The following is a 20,284-nucleotide window of genomic DNA, read 5'->3' as shown; positions in this document are numbered from 1 at the left end:
AACTTACTAAGATCATAAGTAAAAGATTAAGATACAAATGATTTTTACTTTAAAGGAGAGATTTGGAAGAAATCTGAAAGGTGTCATTTCATTGACTCAGAATCCGATATGCTAAAGACATAGGTCAATGGAATATATCATAAGGCTGCCAGATTGTCACAACTTTACCATCTAGTGATGTGAACACCAAATATAACTAAATTACATCTAGTTAGGAATGAAACAAAAGATTTTTTCCTTATAAGTTTTTAATCCATCAAAATACATATTCTCAAATAGTTTAATGATTCTCTTTTTCAGGTTGCTGTGAAAATAATAGACAAAACTCAGCTAAATCCTACCAGTCTACAAAAGGTATTTAATTATTTTAATAGTAATTAATTAGAATATGAGTTTATTAATATATGATATTCTGTAAAGTCAGTTATCCTAAATTTCCTATCAGGTAAAATACTACATGTCAGTAGTATCTGAAAGAAAGACATGGCATAAAACATAATATTTTTATTTAATAATATTTCAATTATATTTATCAAGTAGTTGTTTGAGAAGTATCTACAACTCAAATTCATACACCATAGGAAAGGAATTTGTCTTTTAATTCAGTAGAATAAAACTTTGTAACAAATATTTTGAAACACTCATGATTCTGTTTTGTTTAAAAATCTATTTATAGTTAATATTGCCCATAGACGGTTTCCTTTTATTGCTTCACTTTCTTTTCTTCCTTTACCACAGGAACTAGTCTCTCAGCTAACTTAGAGTAAAAAATATGAACATTTCTTCAAAGAGTGCAAATAAAAAAAAGCAAGGGGAGGAAAAGAAAGGAGTGAGGGTGGAGATTGCCCTGATTAAACCTAGGAAAGCTCTTTCAAGTTCTTCATTACTTATGTGGGAAAAGTTTCTCAGATACACATTTTAGTACATTAAGAATGAAGCAAATATTTTAACACTTATGCCATATGTGTTAAGTTTGTATATGGCGAATTAGTAGACATTGTGATTTTTATTAAAATGTAGGATCATGGTCACATATGGAAATGTGACAGATAACTTTGAGTTCCTAACAGAGGTCGAATCTTAATGTAAGAACTTTTTAGTATGGTGTGTTTAACTATACTTGTGGTCATTTTAATGTTAAATTAAAAATTTGGGTCTGTGATATCAAGGCTCTCCCACTTAGCTCAGTGCCAGATAACTCAGTTTATTTTATCTACTTCTACTCAGAGATCTTTGTACTACTTACTGAGATTCCTTTTAAATTTAGCAATCAATGTAACTTTTATAGCACTGATATTTCTGATCAGGGAGAACGAAATATTTGCTTCATTCTTTTTTTTCCTCTGTGAGATGGTATACCTTATGGATGTCTTCTGGGAGAAACTTATAGCACCAGTCTGTTAGCTAATTATGATGCAGTGGTATGAGTTATAAAAAAGCATCCTCTCTGGGCAGATGAATTACCCAAAGATGCTCTTTGCCTGGGCTGGAGCCACAGTGGGGCAGATTTTGCCACTCCTCTTCCAGGAATCTTCTAAAAATGCACAAAGTGCTTATGTGTGGCCCCAGTGGCCCCATCCATCACCCATCTGGCTTCTCCACTCTTCCTGGATTAATCTGCGAGTTGCTCTAGTAAACCGAGTGATCTTAAGTGACATTAAGTGATTGAGGCCTGTTTTGCAAGTTGGATGCCCAGTAATATGACCCCCACTCAGTCTTTGCCAAAGGGGCCCAGAGAAAGCTGTAGAACCACAGTTACACTTGTTGAAACACGCAAACATGAAGCTGAATGTTGCTTTATTTACCTGAATAACTAAAATATGAACTTGATGACAAGTAATTTCTGTTGTCAGTTCTGCTAATCTTGCTGATGAAGTGTTGCTTTTCCAAATAGGGATATAAAGAAAGATGGCAATTTTGTTTTCTTTAATCTATGAAAATAAAATCCAAAGAAAGATAGACGTTCACTAAATGTAGCCCTGTACACTGTGGGTGTGTCATTATTTTTGAAATAATTTTCATTTATGCTCATAGATTTGCTCTCAGTTAAGAGTTTTGCAAACAAACAACAGACAAGGCTTGTAGAACATTCAACATTTGGCTAGTAGGATCTCCTAGTCTTTTTTTATATCTAAAAAAGCAATAATGGAATGAGAAGTAATAATGTTTGCTTTCCTTAGCATTGACAGTGAAGTCCTTTAGGTAAAAAATAGCAAAACATGTTGTCCGTGTCATTGGTGTGCTTATTAAAAGGCAGATGATGATAACACATATATTTGAAATAAGGATTCATTTTAATCTCATTTCCAAAAGCATTTGGTTAAATCTTATTCTGGACTTGATCTGAATTTAAGCTGATTCCCATCCTTTATGTTCTCTTTTGTGTGTAACATATTTATAGGAAATAGTACTTTCCTTTGCCAACATCAGTGATAGACAAAGTAACCTAAATTTGATACTGTGACTGTTCAAAACTTCTAAAATATAAAGCTCTCAAAAACAGTTTGGTCTTTGGAATTGTTAAGCATCTTTGGCTTCAACGTTGTTTGTGTAATATGCTCATATTATTTTGTATCATATATTTTGAATTAGTGGGATCCAATTTAGTGAGTTTTCATCATTTAAAAATTATTTGAGTTCGATGCTGTATTTACCCCTTCCTCTTTGGACCATGAGTCTCACCTGATATTTTAATTAGTGTTTTTTGGGGTAGGGTTTATGAACTAAACTAGTGATTCCTGGGGATCTTTTAAGCAACCTAATAATGTTGGAAGAAAAGCAAAACAATGAAGCAATTTTGTTGATAGTTCATGTACTCAAAGTGTAAGATTAATTATCATTTTCTCAGAAATTCCACTAAGTTTTTAAACTTGGACATGTTAGTTTACATATGGATGACAAAGTCTGTGTTAGCCTTTCTGAGCCCATAGCCACGTGGGTGCAGTTTATCTGTCTTCTGTGTATTGTTTATTAATTTGCATTTTCTATTGTTTTACTATGTTACATTATAGTCCCAACTCACAAAAACTTTTGGCTCAGTGGTTCTGAAGTGATTTGCTGAGTAGTAAAGCCTGAAATGAGAACGGAGGTATGACTGCTGTAACTCAGAATTATGTCCTTAAATAATAAAGAGGGCTGCAGCATTACAACGACATGGACTGAATCTCTGTGCTAGGACAGTGGTTTTGTACAAGCAGGGAAAGTACAATCAATTTTCAGTAACTACGTCTGAGAATTAGACTTATTAAGTGAATAATCCGTTTACGCCTAGTGTCTGGTATGTTATCTGTTGTGTAAAATGTTGTCAGATGGTGACCTAAGCCATTTAATCTTTGGTGAGTTTTCAGATAAAGCCCAGCAACCCTCTGGTAAGCTAGTTAAGTTTTCTAGAGCATCTGCAAAATAGTTTTTACCATGGTCACTACAGGTAGAGAGGAGGACAGAACCATGGAAGCAATATTCAGAATTAAATTTCTGTTAGCAAGTTATCAAGAAACCAAACTTGTAAAAGCAGTCATACAATTATTGACACATATTTTTATCAAGGAGAAAGCAGAAGAAGCTCTTCGGCAGGGTTTCTTAATGAATATCTCTGTTGGACATATGTTGAAATACTAGTTACTGTCACATATGCACGCTTTATAGCATATTTCACTTTATTGTTCTTTTCACATGTGTGGGTCATTTGAAGGAAAAGTCTTGACCAATTCTTTTGTCTAAATGATAAGAGTTAGCATTTTGTGAGCTGGGTTGTAGACTGCAAAAGTTGTCTTCGAATTAGTAATGATGAAACACCAGGAGAGCCTTTTTTTTGGAGAGTGTATATGGGGGCTGTAATTCTGCAAGGAATGATGCTGCCATACGAATAAATAAGATTATACCTATGCCCAGTCACTCAGTATTTCATTTGCCATGAAATTAGTGGTTAGCAACACACCTCTGATCTTGATTTGGCTTTGAAGGAAATATTGAAAACAGGTTATCATGAAATCATGACTATTAAAAGATGTCTGTTTAGTGTACAGTGTGAAGAATTGGTGGGAAGTATATCTTTCAAACTGAAATATGATGGATTTTGAGGGAAAAGGTGTTCAAACAAGTTTCCTTTTTTTTTTTTTTTTAAAGATTTTATTTATTTATTTGACGGAGAGAGACACAGTGAGAGAGGGAACATAAGCCGGGGGGGAGTGGGAGAGGGAGAAGCAGGCTTCCCACAGAGTAGGGAGCCCAATGCAGGGCTCCATCCCAGGACCCTGGAATCATGACCTGAGCCGAAGGCAGACGCTTAACGACCGAGCCACCCGGGCGCTCCCAAACAAGTTTCCTTTAAAAGGTGATACCAATAATGTTAGTGTCTATATAGAAATATGTTGAAGATAAGATAACCAGATTTTCTGAAACAAACAAACAAACAAAAAGTTTCAAGTAGTCCACTGACCAAAAATTTGACTTTTCTAAACCTTGTTGGCCCTCTTTAGTTATTGGACAGGAGGCTCAATGACCTATCTTTGGGCATGTTTAACACACAAATGCTACATCCAAATATGAATGATAACCTTCCCGAGCAAGCATATTCAAAGAGTATATTAAGAATTCATTTGCTATTATCCTTCCAATCAAAACTTCCGGTTTTCCAACTTTTCAGTGTGATAAGATTAGCAGTCTAGACTAGAACCTGTCTGAGAGCTGTACATAATCTTCAGGGAGAAAGATCTTTGTAAAGTAATCAATCTGAATGTCACTGACACATCATCTGATTCTGGTTCCTTTCTCCAGTCTATATGATCATGACTTTAGGATTTTTTTTAATTCAGTAGAAATAAAAAATTAAAAAAAAAACTTGAAATGGAAACTCATGGTTCAAGCTAAGTGCCATTGAGCCTGATGCATGTGTTCATTAATTCTTAATCTAACAAGAATTTATTGAAAGAAGGTTGTATTTCTCCATATATTTTCTTCTGTTTTTTTGGCTCCTCCTTTTGTGTTTCCTTTATGTAGAGTCATTGCCTTTTCTGTTGGCTTTGATGTTAGACCCCCACAAAGCTTGGTCCTCTTTTCTTTCTGTATTCTCTTCCTGGGCTGTCTCAACTGTAGGCAGGGTCACAAATTTATGCCTTCAACTCAGGCATCCCCTAAATTTGCTTGTAATTTCTCAAAGATAGCCCAAACTTATCATATCCAAAACTGAACTCTTGATCTCTGCCCCACTTGCTCAGTACCTCGCCCACCTGGTGCTCTTCCAGCATCCTCTCTCAGTGAATGACACTGTCCTCGAGTTGTGCAAGCCAGAAGCCCAGAACAGCCCTTGACTCCTCACTCTTCCTTATTCCCACCCTCTAGTCTATCCTTGGGTTGTGCAGATTTTGTCTTACATAGCTTTTGAGAATGTCTGCTTTTATCTTTTTCCATCATGACCACTCTAGACAAAGTTGCTGTTGTCTATCCTGGGGACTGCCCCCTTAGCCTCCTAGCTGGCCTTTCTGCATCCACTTTGCGTCCCTTTGCACCCGTGCACACACACACACACCCACACACACACAGTTTAAAAAGTCGTCAAGAATACAGAATACCCTCATTTAAACTTTGAGATGACATTCCATTTTTGGTGGTCTGGAAATCACATTCATTAACAAGGTGTACAAGGCCCCACCTTCCTCTCCCACCTCATGGCCCACCAGCTCCCCGCAGTCTCTGCCCCGCCCCATCTACTGCTCCTCCAGCTTCATTACTGCACTCTTCACTCCAGCCACCAGGCCTTTGCAGCTCTTCACCCCACCCTCCGCCTAAGACACACCACCCCCCTTCACTTCATTCATCCGTATTCATTCATTCCTTCATTTCAGCCTTAGAGTCGTCTCCTCAGGGAAACCTTTGCTGTCCACAACGATGTTAAATCTCTCTGCCCTCCCTAAAATTAAGCGCTCATAACCAAGGATTATTCATAAAGAATTGCTTTAGTTTTTATTTGTTTTACTCTTGATAGTAGGTTTTGTTTGGGGTTTTTTTTTTTTTTTTGGTTGTATTCCGTCTCTAACTCAACACCTCTATTCTAATTGCTTGGCCTTTATTGGCTATAAAGCCTATGTCTATTTCTATATTCTCAAGAAACTACATAAGATTTACTGAAGTATAGACGTGGAAGGATTTTCTCTTGGAAATGGGGTTGGCTAGAAATCTAAATCACCTTTGAGTTTTAGACTAAACCATCTGGCTGTTTTATTTTTTTTTTAAGATTTATTTATTGATTGATTGATTAGAGAGAGAGAGTGTGTGTGTGAGCACTGAGCATGGAGCCTGATATGGGGCTCTATCCCAGGACCATGAGATCATGACCTGAGCCAAAACCAAGAGTTGGCCGCTTAACCAACTGCACCACCCAGGTGCCCCTCATCTGGCTATTTTAAAAGTCATTTTGTCTTTTTGTTATTTGAAGAGTCACACTCTTATTTTTTTCTAATTTGAGCAGTTTGTTGACATAGTAAACTGGCCTATTTATAATTTTTGGATGAGGACTTCAAAATGTCTTTCCCATTCTAAAAAAAAGTTGCTTTCTTACGACATTTGTTAGACTAAACTGTTTCATTTCTTTTTTTTTTTTTTTTTTAAGAAATAAAATATCACAGATACAACTGAAGCCTTATGTGTTATTTCTGGGTTCTATTCCTGTATTTTCCTACCTGTAAATAACTACTATTCTGAATTTGATCTTTCTTAATCTCATTCAAATTTAAAACATTTTTCACATATGTGTTTCTATATGTAAAATACTACATATTATTTATTTTTAAACCTCTTATCTTTCTACAACTCGCTTTTTTCAAGTAACATTGTCCTACAGTTTTAGTCATGTTAGTCTATATAGTCTAGTGCATTTATTTTCACTACTGTTATTGCCTACCATTGTATGAGTATGCTACAGTTCACCCATTTACTTATTAATAGATATACTACAGTTTGTGTATTTTTGTTGGTGGATATGTAGATTGCTCCTGGTGTTTTGTGTTTCACTTTTTTTCCCCTAGTTAGTTAGCTTTTCATTTTTGCTGCAAATGCAGTGCTGCAGTGATCATTATTGTGTATATCTTTTTTGTGAAGATGTATAAAAGGATGTATGTCTCCAAGCAGACTTGTTAGGATGTATCTCTCCAAGTGGAATTGCTAGGTTGAAGGTCATGCATATCCTCAATTTTACTAAATAATGTCAAATTGCTCTTCAGAGTGGTTGCACCAGTTTATACTTCTGCTAACACTGTGTGAGATTTACTGCTGCTCTACATTTTTGTCTGCATCTTATATTATCGGATTTCTTAATTTTTGTCAACCTTATGGATGCATTATGATATCTCATTTTAATTTCCATCATTTCTAACGCAAACTGTTTTCAAATTTGATCTATTTTACGTTTAATATCTTTTGTCTAAAATTACTTGATTCGCTATCTCAAGCAGTACATTTATTTAGCACCAGCTTGAGCTCGGAATTGTACAAGGCCTTGGGAAGGACTCAAGCAATATAAAATTGGTACCAGTTTATAAGAAATAAGAATCTTATAATCTTGTAATCTGTCTAGATGAAACTTGGGAAAGTGGCACAGCCTGTCATTTAAAAAGCATTTCCTTCTCTTGACTTTGCAACAAATAGTTGACTTACAAGTTGTCAAGTTTGGGAAGCAGTACTAAACAACCATTTTATTTTTTTTAGTTAGAAATCATCTAATATATATTCATATACTTGTATTCAGATCTCTTTTTTTCCAACTGCCATTTCATGGGAAGAACTTGAGAAATTTGCGTAAGTTGTTATACTACTAGCAATAACTTTATAAAATATGTGGTGTGTCCATAAGATGTCTGAAGGCTGAAAAAAGAGTGAAGTGATGATCCTAGAAATTTAAAAGCTGAAAGTGTAATCTATGGGGTTCTGTTAATGTAGGCATATCATATATAAAATCCCTGAATGGACGGGCACCTCCGAGAGAGTCTGAACAAAGTCCCAGCAGTCTCCAGGAGCTGAATGTCATTTGCAGGGTCAAGCAATGCCCACACCTCTCCTTAATAGACTGGTAAACGGCTATCAAAGATACAGAGGGGATTTTTATAAGGATTACAGTGAAGGCAAAGAAGGGGGCTCCTGCCCTCACCAAACCCAAATCAGAACAAAATACTGGAAAGGCCAAGAAGGCTGTGTCGAAAGGCACAAGAATATCTGAATGTCACCCCCCCCTCCTACAAGCCCAGTTCCCCATGACCAGTGACAGCCTGGAAGAGCTCTCCCAATGGGAGCAAGCCTGACCACTCTGCCTTTGTCATGTTCCCCATGGCCACAAGTGTTTTCCATCTGCCTCAAGACCACAGAAGCAGTGAAGGGGTCCTGTGATCTTGAAGCCAAGGGCCACACAGTGAGCAGGTCTGGTGTAAGGAGGACGACGTGCATTTGACTGGCCCCTGACTATGGTGCTTTGGGTGTAAATAGAACGAGGATTGTCTAAGCCATGTCCACGTGGCTACGTCTAAATATAACAGATTTTCCCACTATCAAAAAAAGAGTAAGAATCAAAAGGAATAGAAGCGGTAGGAAGGAAGAGAACAGTTGAGAAGAGAAACGGAAAATGCTCATAAATGAGGCAAATACTGATAAACACTAATGGAGTTTGACTGACCGTGACCTTATGCCCTGACTAGAAGGATTGAATTGAAAAGTAAATATCTCTTTGTTTACTCACTTCAGTTACCTGGAACAATGCCAAGAACCAAGAAGGCAACACTCCAGGCTTCTCAACAACTAACTAGAATAGCTCTCACGAAGTCCAAACAGTAAAGGGCCTCCCTGCCTCGTAGTCAGAGAAAACCCACCTCAGGCCTTCACGCAGCACTCATTTCTCTAATTGGACACACAAGATTCGAACAAACTCTGGCCTTGATTTCAGCCCGCAGCAAAGCTGAAACAGTAAGTTTGGAGAGTATTAGTGAATTCGGAGCATTCCTGCTAAGTTTAAGAATGCTAGAAACATCATGATGTCACAGTTTGTCACAGTTTGAAAACGAGCAAGAAAAAAATGAACTAAAAATTAGAATCCGAAACTCAAATAGTAGTGTGGGACTATTTAATATATATGTTTTCCTGGCTTGTACCTGACATAGGATACATATAGTAATTAACTTTTTTAACAATAACTGTCCATCTCAAGGTAAACTTCTTAGCATGCTCTAAATTTTCAGCTCTCCTTCTCCCCTCAACCGTCTCCACCTTTCCTAAGGAAGACAAGCACTGGGAAGATTGGCACCCTCGCTGATGAAGCTCTGCTCTGGGCTAAGAGATCACGTATATGTGGCTCACTGTCTCTCTCTCTCTCTCTCTCTCTCTCTCTCTCTCTCTCTCTCTCTGCTTCCTTTGACTCGGGCAGTTGATGCAGAGGCTCTGACATTAACTAGTCCCGTCCCTTTCCTGTGTGCAGCCAGCTGGAATATTGCGGTTTAGGGGAGGGCTGAGGGGAGTTGTGAAGAGGAGACATCTTAGACCTTTTACTAAAGCCATGGGCTACTCTTCAGTTGGCCCCGATTCTCTGGATTTGTAGTGCTAATGACCCAAATCTAGCTGACAGTTGAAGTGTTTCTTTGGGAAGAAGGGTGATTGGTGGGTCAGGCTACTGGCATTTCATTGTCCTAGGTCAGTGTGCCCCTTAAAACACACTAATCCTTTCTCCCAGCAGCAGCCGCTCTTCCTCTTTCCACAACCGCCTGTCAGTTTTAGTCTACACACACCCAACCCTCACAGGCCCGTTCATGCTTTTGCTTATTACGGTTCTTTCCTCGCTCCTTGTCAGTGACTGCTGAAGGAGAGGAAACTAAGGATAGAACAATATATTGAAGACATCTCTGAGATGGCTGTGTATTATTTTTTTCACTGGAATAAAACAATACTTTCTGATGAGAACTTTGGCCCTTCCTGTAACTGTTTCCCTGGTTTCACCTCCACGTGGCTGTAGAGTGGCCTTCGATTTAGGTATACTTTTGTTAGGTGCCCCAATTTTCAGAAGATAATTTTTTTAAGGATTTTATTTATTTATTTGAGAGAGAGACAAGAAAGAGAGAGCAGGAGCGGGGGGGGGGGGGGGCAGAGGGAGAAGGAGACTCCCCGCTGAGCAGGGAGCCCAACGTGGGACTCAATCCCAGGACCCTAAGATTATGACCTGAGCCGAAGGCAGATGCTTAGCCCACTGAGCCACCCAGGCGCCCTCAGAAGATAATTTTAATCCTATCTCTAGCTCATCTCTGTTCTTGGTAGAACAGAATTGCTGAATTCTAAGTTCCAGTCAGGGACTGCATTCATGAATTCATTACCACTCAAAAACCCAGCTTATGAAATAAACAACAAAAACCAGTATTTATGGAGAATTGCTTGAAGAATATGCAGCTAATCTTTTCCTTTAGATTACTGATTCTCAAACATGGAGCTGCCAGGGAGACATCAGTATCTTTTCATTAGTTATATGTCTCAACCAGTTTGCTTCCAAAACTACCAAATTTGCCAATAATTGCATAAAAATTAATGAGAATAAACTCAAGATTACCCACATGACAATATTGTCTCCAGTCTTGCAATCTGATGAGTTTTCTTGAGGCAGAAGAGAAGGAAGAGGAGCTAGAACTAGAGCCGTTGTGGCCTGTCCATGCCACACTTCTTGGACTACCTTCTGGAAGTACCTGTGCCAGTGAGGAAATATGTGGGAGCCCCTCTTCCACTGCAGTGAGGAGCTGTTAACTGAAGAAGTATGCTAATGGGAGGAATTATTAAAAATGATATGGACATTTAACATTTAAATTGAACAACATACACAGCCATTGACCAGTCTTTCACGTAAGGCCAAGGTTCCCCGCACCCCCCCCCCCGCCCCCGCCAGTTTAGGTCTGTTGATTGGCATTCAGCTTCGTTTATCTTGCACATATGTCACCCATAAACTCACATTTGCTTCTATTTCCAGTTTTTTTTTTAATAAAGGGGGTATTTAAAGACACCCAGGAACGATCTGAGAGCAGACCCCTAGATTTTATTTTCATCTTTGACATTTATCTTGCCCGTACTTAAGTGGACAGCAGCTTTTATCTAGTATTTACAGATTATTCAATTTGGCTTGTTTTGTTAAACAACAGACTAATTCGTTGGTTTAAGTAATATTTAATTGCATTGGACAGACTTTAAGGCAACCACTAATGATCCCCACTTCTGGTGTTCATATCTTTGTATAATCCCTTTCCCTTGAATGTGAGCAGGACCTCTGACTTGTTTCTAACCAATACAATATGGAAAATGTGATGGGATTTCATTCCACGATTACATTGTATTAGATAGGACTGTCTTGCTAACCAACTTGCCCTGGAGATTATCCTTGCTGGCTTGATAAAGTAAATGGCCATGTTGGAGAAGCCCGCTTGGCAAGGGCAAGGGAGCAGTCTCTAAGAGCTCAGGGTGGCCTCCACTCAAGAACCAGCAAGAAGCCAGAGTCCTCAGTCCTATCGCTGCAGCCTGGGTTAGCTTGGAAATGGATTCTTCCCCATTCAGGCCCTGAGATGAGAGAGCAACACCTTGACAGAGCTGGAAGACCCAATGAAGCCCTGCCCAGAATACACATGCCCAGAAACTATGAGATGATACATGTGTGTTGTTATTAATTGCCAAGGTGTGGTAATTTCTTATTCAGCAATAGAAAGCTAATATATTAGTTAAATTATCTGTTTGCAGTAACATCTAATAGCTGACAAATAGCTTTGGGGCCTAGCTAGCCTTTGGTAAGCATGCTGTTCAGCTTTGGGAGTGCAAAGGTACAGGGAGCACCATGGACTGTGAGCATGGAGGGTGCTCAAGCGTTACATGGTAGGTTGCAGAGGGCATGTAGAGTAACGGTTGAGTAAGTGGAGCCCAGTTACAAGCTTCTCTACTGCAGTGCTTGTGAGTTGTGATTTTATAGTCAAATACAACGACTTAACAGAGAACATCTTTTTTTTTTTTAATTTTTTTATTGTTATGTTAATCACCATATATTACATCATTAGTTTTTGGTGCAGTGTTCCATGATTCATTGTTTGTTCATAACACCCAGTGCTCCATGCAGAACGTGCCCTCCTCAATACCCATCACCAGGCTAACCCATCCCCCTACCCCCCTCCCCTCTAGAACCCTCAGTTTGTTTTTCAGAGTCCATCATCTCTCATGGTTCGAAGAAAGCACGACCAAATGAAGCAAACAGAGGTCATTTATTTATGTGTTAGCGTAGGACAGCCAGATTGGTATGGGGGACTTTTCTATTAGAAATACACAATAGCGATAATACTGATGAATCCAGGTGACAGTTACAGTAATGCTGCTCCTATTAATAACAAGTCTAGCCACTTTTAAAATCTGTATAATATAGCAAAACCAAAATAGAGACTATTTGTGTTTATTCCTTATAATACACTCTTTGGGTGTGGGGTGGACGTTCAGAGCGAAAAAATCAGTATTTAAAAAATATAAAGTTCAATATCTAAAAATATATATATATACACCTTAGTTACAAATAAGTGTTTTTCCTTATAAAATGATTTTTTTTAATGTTTAGGTGGTTTATTTTATTATTAAATGCTTATAAAATGACTTCATGAAAGCCATGAGAAAATAAGAGGCTGCCATAGTATTTGACTTGTTTTTCTGGGGGGAAAGAGACTCTTTGGTTACAGTAAAACCCAGGATCGTCAGATTTGTAAGTTGTGATTTTATATGTGAATTTTATCTACTCATGTGTGAACTTTATCTGCTGATGTGCTGTAGTAAGGAAAAAAAGGGTTGAAACCAGAATTATAAATTTTCTGAGTGCTGCCACTGCTATCAGCCAAGGGAGTCCCTGGGCAAAGGTGACCTGATGATAGGCCCCCTTACTTGCTCTTTCTCAGGGAGGTGAGGGTCTTATTTGGAGGAGGGTTAATCAGGTGAGCAGAGAGAGGAGGCCTGGGTGGTGTCAGAAGCTAAGGTAGAAACCCTGAGTGTGTGCTGAGGGGACTGCCCACCCAGAACACGGGAGATCCCACAGAGCTCCACCCCTCCTGTCAGTCCTCTGAAGTCCTGGTGGGGGAGATAGTCACCTGGATTCCAGGACCCCGTGGGCACACTTCCCTCTGCTGACCTGAGGCCACCCCACTCAGACCAAGGCCCTCCACCTCCCTGAGACCCACAAGGAAGAAGTGAGGGAGTGTGACTTCTGGTTCCCTCTGCCTAGGGCCTCCAGGGTTACTCATATGAATGACCCGTTCTCTGATGTTGCAGAGGAATCTACAAGGTATATGATGAATAATCCATGTTTGCTACTATCTGCAGCCATCTGGTATTGTTGGAGATTGGAACAGGCCCAAAAATTGGCTTGAAAAGACTCAGAAAAGCAAACAACTGATTAAAAACTGGTCAAATGATCTGAATAGACATCTCATCAAAGAAAATCTGTAGGTGGCAAATAAGCCTATGGAAAGATGGTCAGCACCATCTGTTATTAGGAGTTGCAGATTGAAACAACAATGAAATACCACTACGTACCTATTAGAATGTAAAAATCCAAAACACTAACAAACACCAAACACTGCTAAGGAGGTGGAGCAGCAAGGTCTCTCATTGCTGGTGGGAACACAAAATGGTAGCCCACTTGGAAGACAGTTGGTAGTTTCTTACAAAACTCAACATACCATATAATCCAGCAGTCATCCTCCTTGGTATTCACCCAAATGAGTTGAAAACTTATGTCCACACAAAAGCCTACACACAGTTTATAGCAGCTTTATTCACAGTTGTCAAAACTTGGAAGTAATAAAGATGTTCTTCAATAGGTGAATGGATAAATAAACTGGTACATTGATATAATGAAATGTTATTCAGTGCTAAAAAGAAATACTCTATCAAGTCATATAAAGACATGGAAGAACCTTAAACGTATATTACTAAGTGAAAGAAGTCAATCTGGAAAGGCCACATACTATATGATTCCAACCATATGATCTTCTCAAGAAGCAAAAGTATGGAGAAAGTAAAAAGATTAGTAGTTGCCAGGGATTTATGGAGAGGGAAGGATAAATAGGTGAAGCACAGGGGATATTTAGGGCAGTGAAACTATTCTGTGTGATACTGTAATGGTAGATATTTGCCATTATACATTTGTCAAAACCCACAGAATTTACAGCACCAAGAATGAACGCTAATGTAAACTATAGACTTTGGGTGATAATGTATCAGTATAGATTCATAGATTGTAACAAATGTACCACTGTGGTGTGGGATGTTGATGGTTGGGGAGGTTGTGCATGTGTGGGGACAGAGGGTGCATGCTAACTCTATACTTTCTGCTCAATTTTATTGTGAACCTAAAACTGCCCTAAAAATAAATACCTGTATTTTAGGTATAATATAAATATACATGTACACACACACACACACACACTCACACTCCTTATGCTATATTCCTCACCTCCTCCTGGTCCGTGTACCTGAGTGAGGCAGTTTGGTCAATGGACACCTCTCTGAGACAGGTATTCAGTCTTGACAAGAGCCTGGTGGCAAATTAATAGCTGCTTTTTAAAACCCCTTAGCCGTTTTAGGGAGGGAATGAATCCAAAACCCTATGGGACCTCCCTCTGAGTAGAGATTGTTTCCCTTTGTCAGAAGCTCCAGTCAGCAAAACCATTAGTAACAGAGACTTATAGCTCAAAGGGATCATTAGGGCTGTGGAGCCCAAAGATGGAAAAGACCAAGCAGTGTAGGCACTCAATATTTCTTGAGTTCTAGGCCTTCAAGTACAGAATTGGGGGTGGAGGGCAAATTGAGCAAGACCTAAGAAAGTTGAAGGTGTATATACACCACTATCAAAAAATTAAGCCTCTAGGTATTTAAGGAAACACGTCAAGAATATTCATTATAACACTGATTGCAATAGTGAAAGTATATAAATAAGCATTCTCAATAGAACAGTGTATGAACTGGCTTCTTGTAATGGAAAACAGCAATTAAAGTAAATGGACCAGATCTATACACAAACAGGGATAGAACAAAGAAACATTATGTTGAAGAAAAAATAAATTTAGAGAAATAATTTCAGTATGACTCCATTTATATGAAGTTTGAAACACAAAAAAGTAATATTGCTATTTATATATACACATATAGAAAATTATAAAAGTATATAGCTTGTTATATACCAGCTTTAGGGCATTGGTTATATCTAGGGTGGGAAAGAGGAAAAAGAGGTGGGGATGAGTCTCTAGCTATGACTATAATGATTAATGTCTTAACAATATTAAATAAAATTATTTAATATTCATGGGGCGCCTGGGCGGCTCAGTCGGTTGGTCATCCGACTCTTGATATTGGCTCAGGGCATGAGCTCAGGGTTGTGAGACTGAGCCCTGCATCAGGCTCTGTGCTCAGTGTGGAGTCTGCCTGAGATTCTTTCCCCTTCCTCCCTCTATTCCTCCCCCTGTTTGCGTGCACTCTCTCTCTCTATATATAATAAATAAAATCTTTAAATGTAAAAAATTTTTAAATTTTAAAAAATAATTTTTCTTAAAAATAAAATCTTATGAAAATATGGCAGAATATTAGCATAAGTTTATTTAATCTTGATGGTAGATACAGAGTTAGGTGCTATATTTATTTCTGTACTTTTTAACAAATTTGAAATATTTCATAATTCAAAAAGTGAATGAAGAACATTCATTCCAGGCAGAAGGGGAAAGCTTGTACAAAGACTGACTAGAGAGAGGTCTTAGCAAGTTCAACTGAGAAGGGTGCTGGTTGGCTTGAGTGAAATCCATCCAGGAGACATCCATCTAGATGTTATCTAGAGTGTCATGAGATAAGCATGATCTTGGTAAGCAAGGTAAGCAAGATCTTGATTTTTCAAGGCCTGGTAGCCCATGTTGAAGATTATGAATTTTGTGCTAATGGCACTGGAAAACCACCAGTGGATCTGAAATAGTGTAGTGCTGTGTGGATAATGGACTGGAGGATGGGAGTACAGAAAAGGGAATGCTGAATGGATGTACAGAGACCTGTGGAATCCAGTGTTGCCAGTGGGGATGGTTAGAATTGACAGATGTGAGATGAATTTTGGAGGTCGAGTCAACAGGTCTTGGTGATGGATCTGATGTGGAGATTTGGCGAAGGCATGTAGTTAAGGATGACTCCAACGTTTCTATAATAGCTGCGGGATGGATATAGAGACCTGGGAAAAGGCAGGCAAAGGTCAAATTTAGTGTGAGAAATCAAGTCTTGGGTTTGAATTCCTGTGAAAATATTGAGTAGATACTTGGATATAAAGGTTAGAATAAGAAGAATGCTCTGGATGAGAGATTTAAATTTAGGAGACATCAGCAAATTGACATTTGAAGCCATGATCCCAGCAAGAGTGAACTAGGTGCTTGATTGTGAACTTAACATGTACTCAAAGACAACATAGAAAAGAAAAAAAAAAAAAATGCCAGGTCAGACTTGTAAAAAATGGGCCCAATACTGTAAAATAAAAGGAAAGGAATTTTTCACATTTGTGTTTCAAAAAAGTGACTTATTTTCAGTATGTTTTGGTTTTATATAAAGTAAATTATTTTTATTGTCCTTTACTACTATTATGCAAATTTCTGTAAAATGCTACCGAAAATAGTTTTGTTTCCTTTTCAAATTTTATTTAATGTAGGTTTACATCATTTAATCTTTCACAAAGTGTCTGTTCAACCAGTAGAGATGACTAAAGAATCAGGACCTCCCCTCCTTGCCCCCAAGGAATGTTGGTTTTGGATAAAAATCATGTGAAGGATCATTTAGTTTCATTTCCACAGTATTTTTCTTCCCAGTAATGAAGAATAGTCAAATAAAAATGTAAGTTTTATTATATATGGTGTACATACACACACACATACACACACGGAACCATCTGAATTCATCTTGTTAAAATTGTCCTGGAAATCAAGTGTCAGCAAAGTCAGAGTTGAACCTGAGGAACAAATCTCTTGTTTCTTTCTTAGCTCATTACCAGGATCTCCTAGTGTCTTGTAAGAAGATGAATTTCTTCAAGTGAATTATTTTAACAGAAATATGTCTACCTGTTTTCTTTAACAGTTGTTTCGAGAAGTACGAATAATGAAGATATTGAATCATCCTAATATAGGTATGAAATTTACATATACAATTAATGATGAAGTATATTCTTTAATTTGAAACTATTTGAAAAGTTAGAATTTTAAGGATGTTCTTTTATAAAAAGAGTGATAACCTGAGAAAGTGATACTTTGGTAAAAATAGATTATAAAGAAGTTAATTGAAGGCTGCAGATGGCTATTTTCTACTGCTTTGCTGTTTTAGGCTGTCTACTAAAATAATATATATGACTTGAAGTTAATGCATACGAATATTTTTTGTATCTCCTTACTAAATTGTTCTAGAGATTGCATGCCATTTGAGATATTTATAAGAAATTAATTCCAGATAATTTGATAATATGCATTTGGATTTGACCATAGTTTATAGGCAAAATCACTAATTTGAATTTTTAAGAAAATGGAATTTATTTCAGTTTTAGTTAATTTATTCCCAGAAGTTCTGGTTTTTCCCTACATTTACAAATAAATATATTGAGTACATATGAAGTCATTGGATTATAAGAAGCAAAAAGTAATTTTTCTTTTAATCTGCTCATTTTCTTAACACTTGTTTCTTTCACACTTAAAAATCTTATGCTTGTTAGAGATGTTAATGTGATTATTTGTGATGCATAATTTCAACTATGTAAGTCTGACAACTTCGTGGTTTTTTAACCAGAAACTTTATAACACCACATATTATGGAATTTTTTTGTTTCTTTACCAAAGGTGGTTTAACATTTTATGACAGGCTCATTATATAATATAGTCTCCTTTTAAGCTTTAGTTAAAATTTTGTTAAGCTGAGCTCGTTTTGTTATTTTAAGCTTTTCCTTTTTTTTATATTATTCTCATTAGAAAAAGTAATGGTTTTTTTAATCCCAGAAAGTTAACTCTTTTGACCCAGCAGTTGGTTCCAAATCACTTTGTGGTAAGTAGTTTTCTTCCATAGTAGTAATAACCCTTGAGAGAATTTTTTAGTTTAATTATAATTAATAATTTTCAGTAAATATTCAAGTTTTCCCCTGGCTTAGGGAAAATTTATACTTAAATTTTCTTAAAGCAGATCCAATATGTGCTAACAATTACAGAATTATATCTCTAATTTCTTTTTTCAGTAAAATTGTTTGAAGTTATTGAAACAGAGAAGACCCTCTATTTAGTCATGGAGTACGCGAGTGGGGGTAAGGATGAGAGGGATGGAAGAGTTATCTTTGATGAGACATACAGAATTATCAACACCCGAAGTTTCACTGTAACACTTATGTCTTCCCTGTGATTAAGTGATATATCTTAAGTAAAATTCAGTGTTTACTTTCAGGCTATTGATCCTACATTTAAAAGTCAGATTTTTGACTAAGTTAAAAGTTGCATAGGGACATTTTTCTAAACTCTAAATTTGCATTGTTATCTATGAATGTTTTGATTCTCTTATCTAAGTATTATTGTGATTAGAAGTGCTTGGCTATAAGGAAATCTCAAATTCACAATGTATTTAATAAAGTTTATAGTAAAAGCATATTCTAGACCAGATGTTTATTTCATTGACTGTTTATATATGACAGATTCTCAATATGCATGCATTTTCAGGATAATCCATAGAATGTTTCAATTTAAACAAGTATTGATTTATACATGTTATAAGTTAGAAGACTGGGTTGACAGAGAAATAAGATGTATTTGTAGAATATAATACGTACTTTTGACTGCATAATGTCAAAAGTAGGAGTGATTTTTAAACACTGGTATATAATAGAAAATCATTTTCATCTTCTGCACTTTCCATCAAACGAGAGGTACATCAGCTCAAAATCACTGTTGTGTTAGGCATAGGACTTTCTTAGAAACACATTTAAAATTTTTTGGAGATAAATCATTTAATAAGTAAAAAAAGAATGCTTGAAGGTTTTAAGCAACTGAAGAATTAAGAAGTTAAGCAATTAAAAAGGAGGGAGGGCAGCTGCAATTATTTAAACCACTTTAATTAACTTTTTTGCTAATCAGTAGAAAACCTTAGGGTTGAATTTAGTGTTGAGTCCTTTTAGCTAATAAAAGTGTATAGATTTTTATGGTAATTCAGATTTTATGTAACTTCGATAAAGAGGATTTATTTTAGTCTGTTGTACCTAAACTATGTATTTTTATAGTGTTTCTTAGGTTTCTAAAAATGTTTACTACAAATATCACATATATTTTAATAGCTTTTTCTGTTTTTAATGCAGATTGAAAGTTTTAGTAGGTTTGGTTTTTTGCAAAGCCTTTTCTCATCCTGAAAGTATTTTGATGTAGGTTTTTTGACTTAACCTGAAAACCTATGTCATCAAGGTTTATTATTACAGGATTTTTAAAAAATATTAATACAGCCATGTGAATTTGCATAAAACATCGGTCTGTAATAAAATTAGTGAACCTACAGTTACCACATAATGAACTATTTCTCTATTTTTCTATCCTTTAGTTAGATTTATATAATAGTTTGTCAGCGTGGGAACCCTGGGAGTTATTTTTAGTTCAGTTAGACTCTTTTTTTCCCTTTTACTGATCTAAAGTCTAGAGAAAAGGGCTAGACATGCTTTGATATGAGAAATTACAGACTTCTAAAAATCGGTGGGCACTTCTGTTTTTATGAAGGTCCATCACAAGGCTGTGTTAATATTAATATGTATGCTGTTTAACGATAAATGGTAAGTACAGTCAACTCTCTATTGGTGCTAATGAAGGGGAGCAATGGCTGAAGAAACAGAGAGCACATGGGGTCATCACTGCTCTCCTTCAGTAGCATAGTTAGGAGGGGTACTGGGTGCAGTCTACAGGGGTGTATACTGGAATTCAGCCCAAACCAGGTGCTCTCTCATTTGATTCTAACACCTAGTGATAAATTTTCTTTGAGTCTTGCTCATCAGTGATCCTTTAACAAAACCATCATGGTTCTGTGGTGGCAAATTTAAAATCATTTCCTTGCCTTTTTAATCTGTAAATAGCAAAGTAACTTTAAAATCAACACTTAATATTTTTCCTCTGAAATTTCTAGACATTTTAGGATTGACTCTGACATGGACAAAGAGTTGAGTCAAACAGCTGCCTCTTTGTCAAGAGTATTTAGATCGTTTGACTCTGGTTCACTACGGGGCAAAAGATCT

The 20,284-nt window shown here is 37.0% G+C and overlaps 1 protein-coding gene across 4 annotated transcripts in view; it reads left to right on the top strand.

Moving 5' to 3' along the window:
- MARK1 (microtubule affinity regulating kinase 1) overlaps positions 1 to 20,284 on the top strand; it is a 122,180-nt gene that overhangs the window by 54,920 nt on the left and 46,976 nt on the right. For all 4 annotated transcript variants that reach the window (XM_027611599.1, XM_027611598.1, XM_027611597.1 and 1 more), the window contains exons 3-5: positions 301 to 354; positions 17,125 to 17,173; positions 18,263 to 18,328. In XM_027611599.1, the coding sequence (XP_027467400.1) occupies positions 301 to 354; positions 17,125 to 17,173; positions 18,263 to 18,328 (169 nt within the window). The remainder of the gene's footprint in view (positions 1 to 300; positions 355 to 17,124; positions 17,174 to 18,262; positions 18,329 to 20,284) is intronic.

The sequence above is a fragment of the Zalophus californianus genome, chromosome 10 (genome assembly GCF_009762305.2).
Source record: "Zalophus californianus isolate mZalCal1 chromosome 10, mZalCal1.pri.v2, whole genome shotgun sequence".
Classification (NCBI taxonomy): Eukaryota; Metazoa; Chordata; class Mammalia; order Carnivora; family Otariidae; genus Zalophus; species Zalophus californianus.
This window is presented reverse-complemented; position numbering and strand designations above follow the sequence as displayed.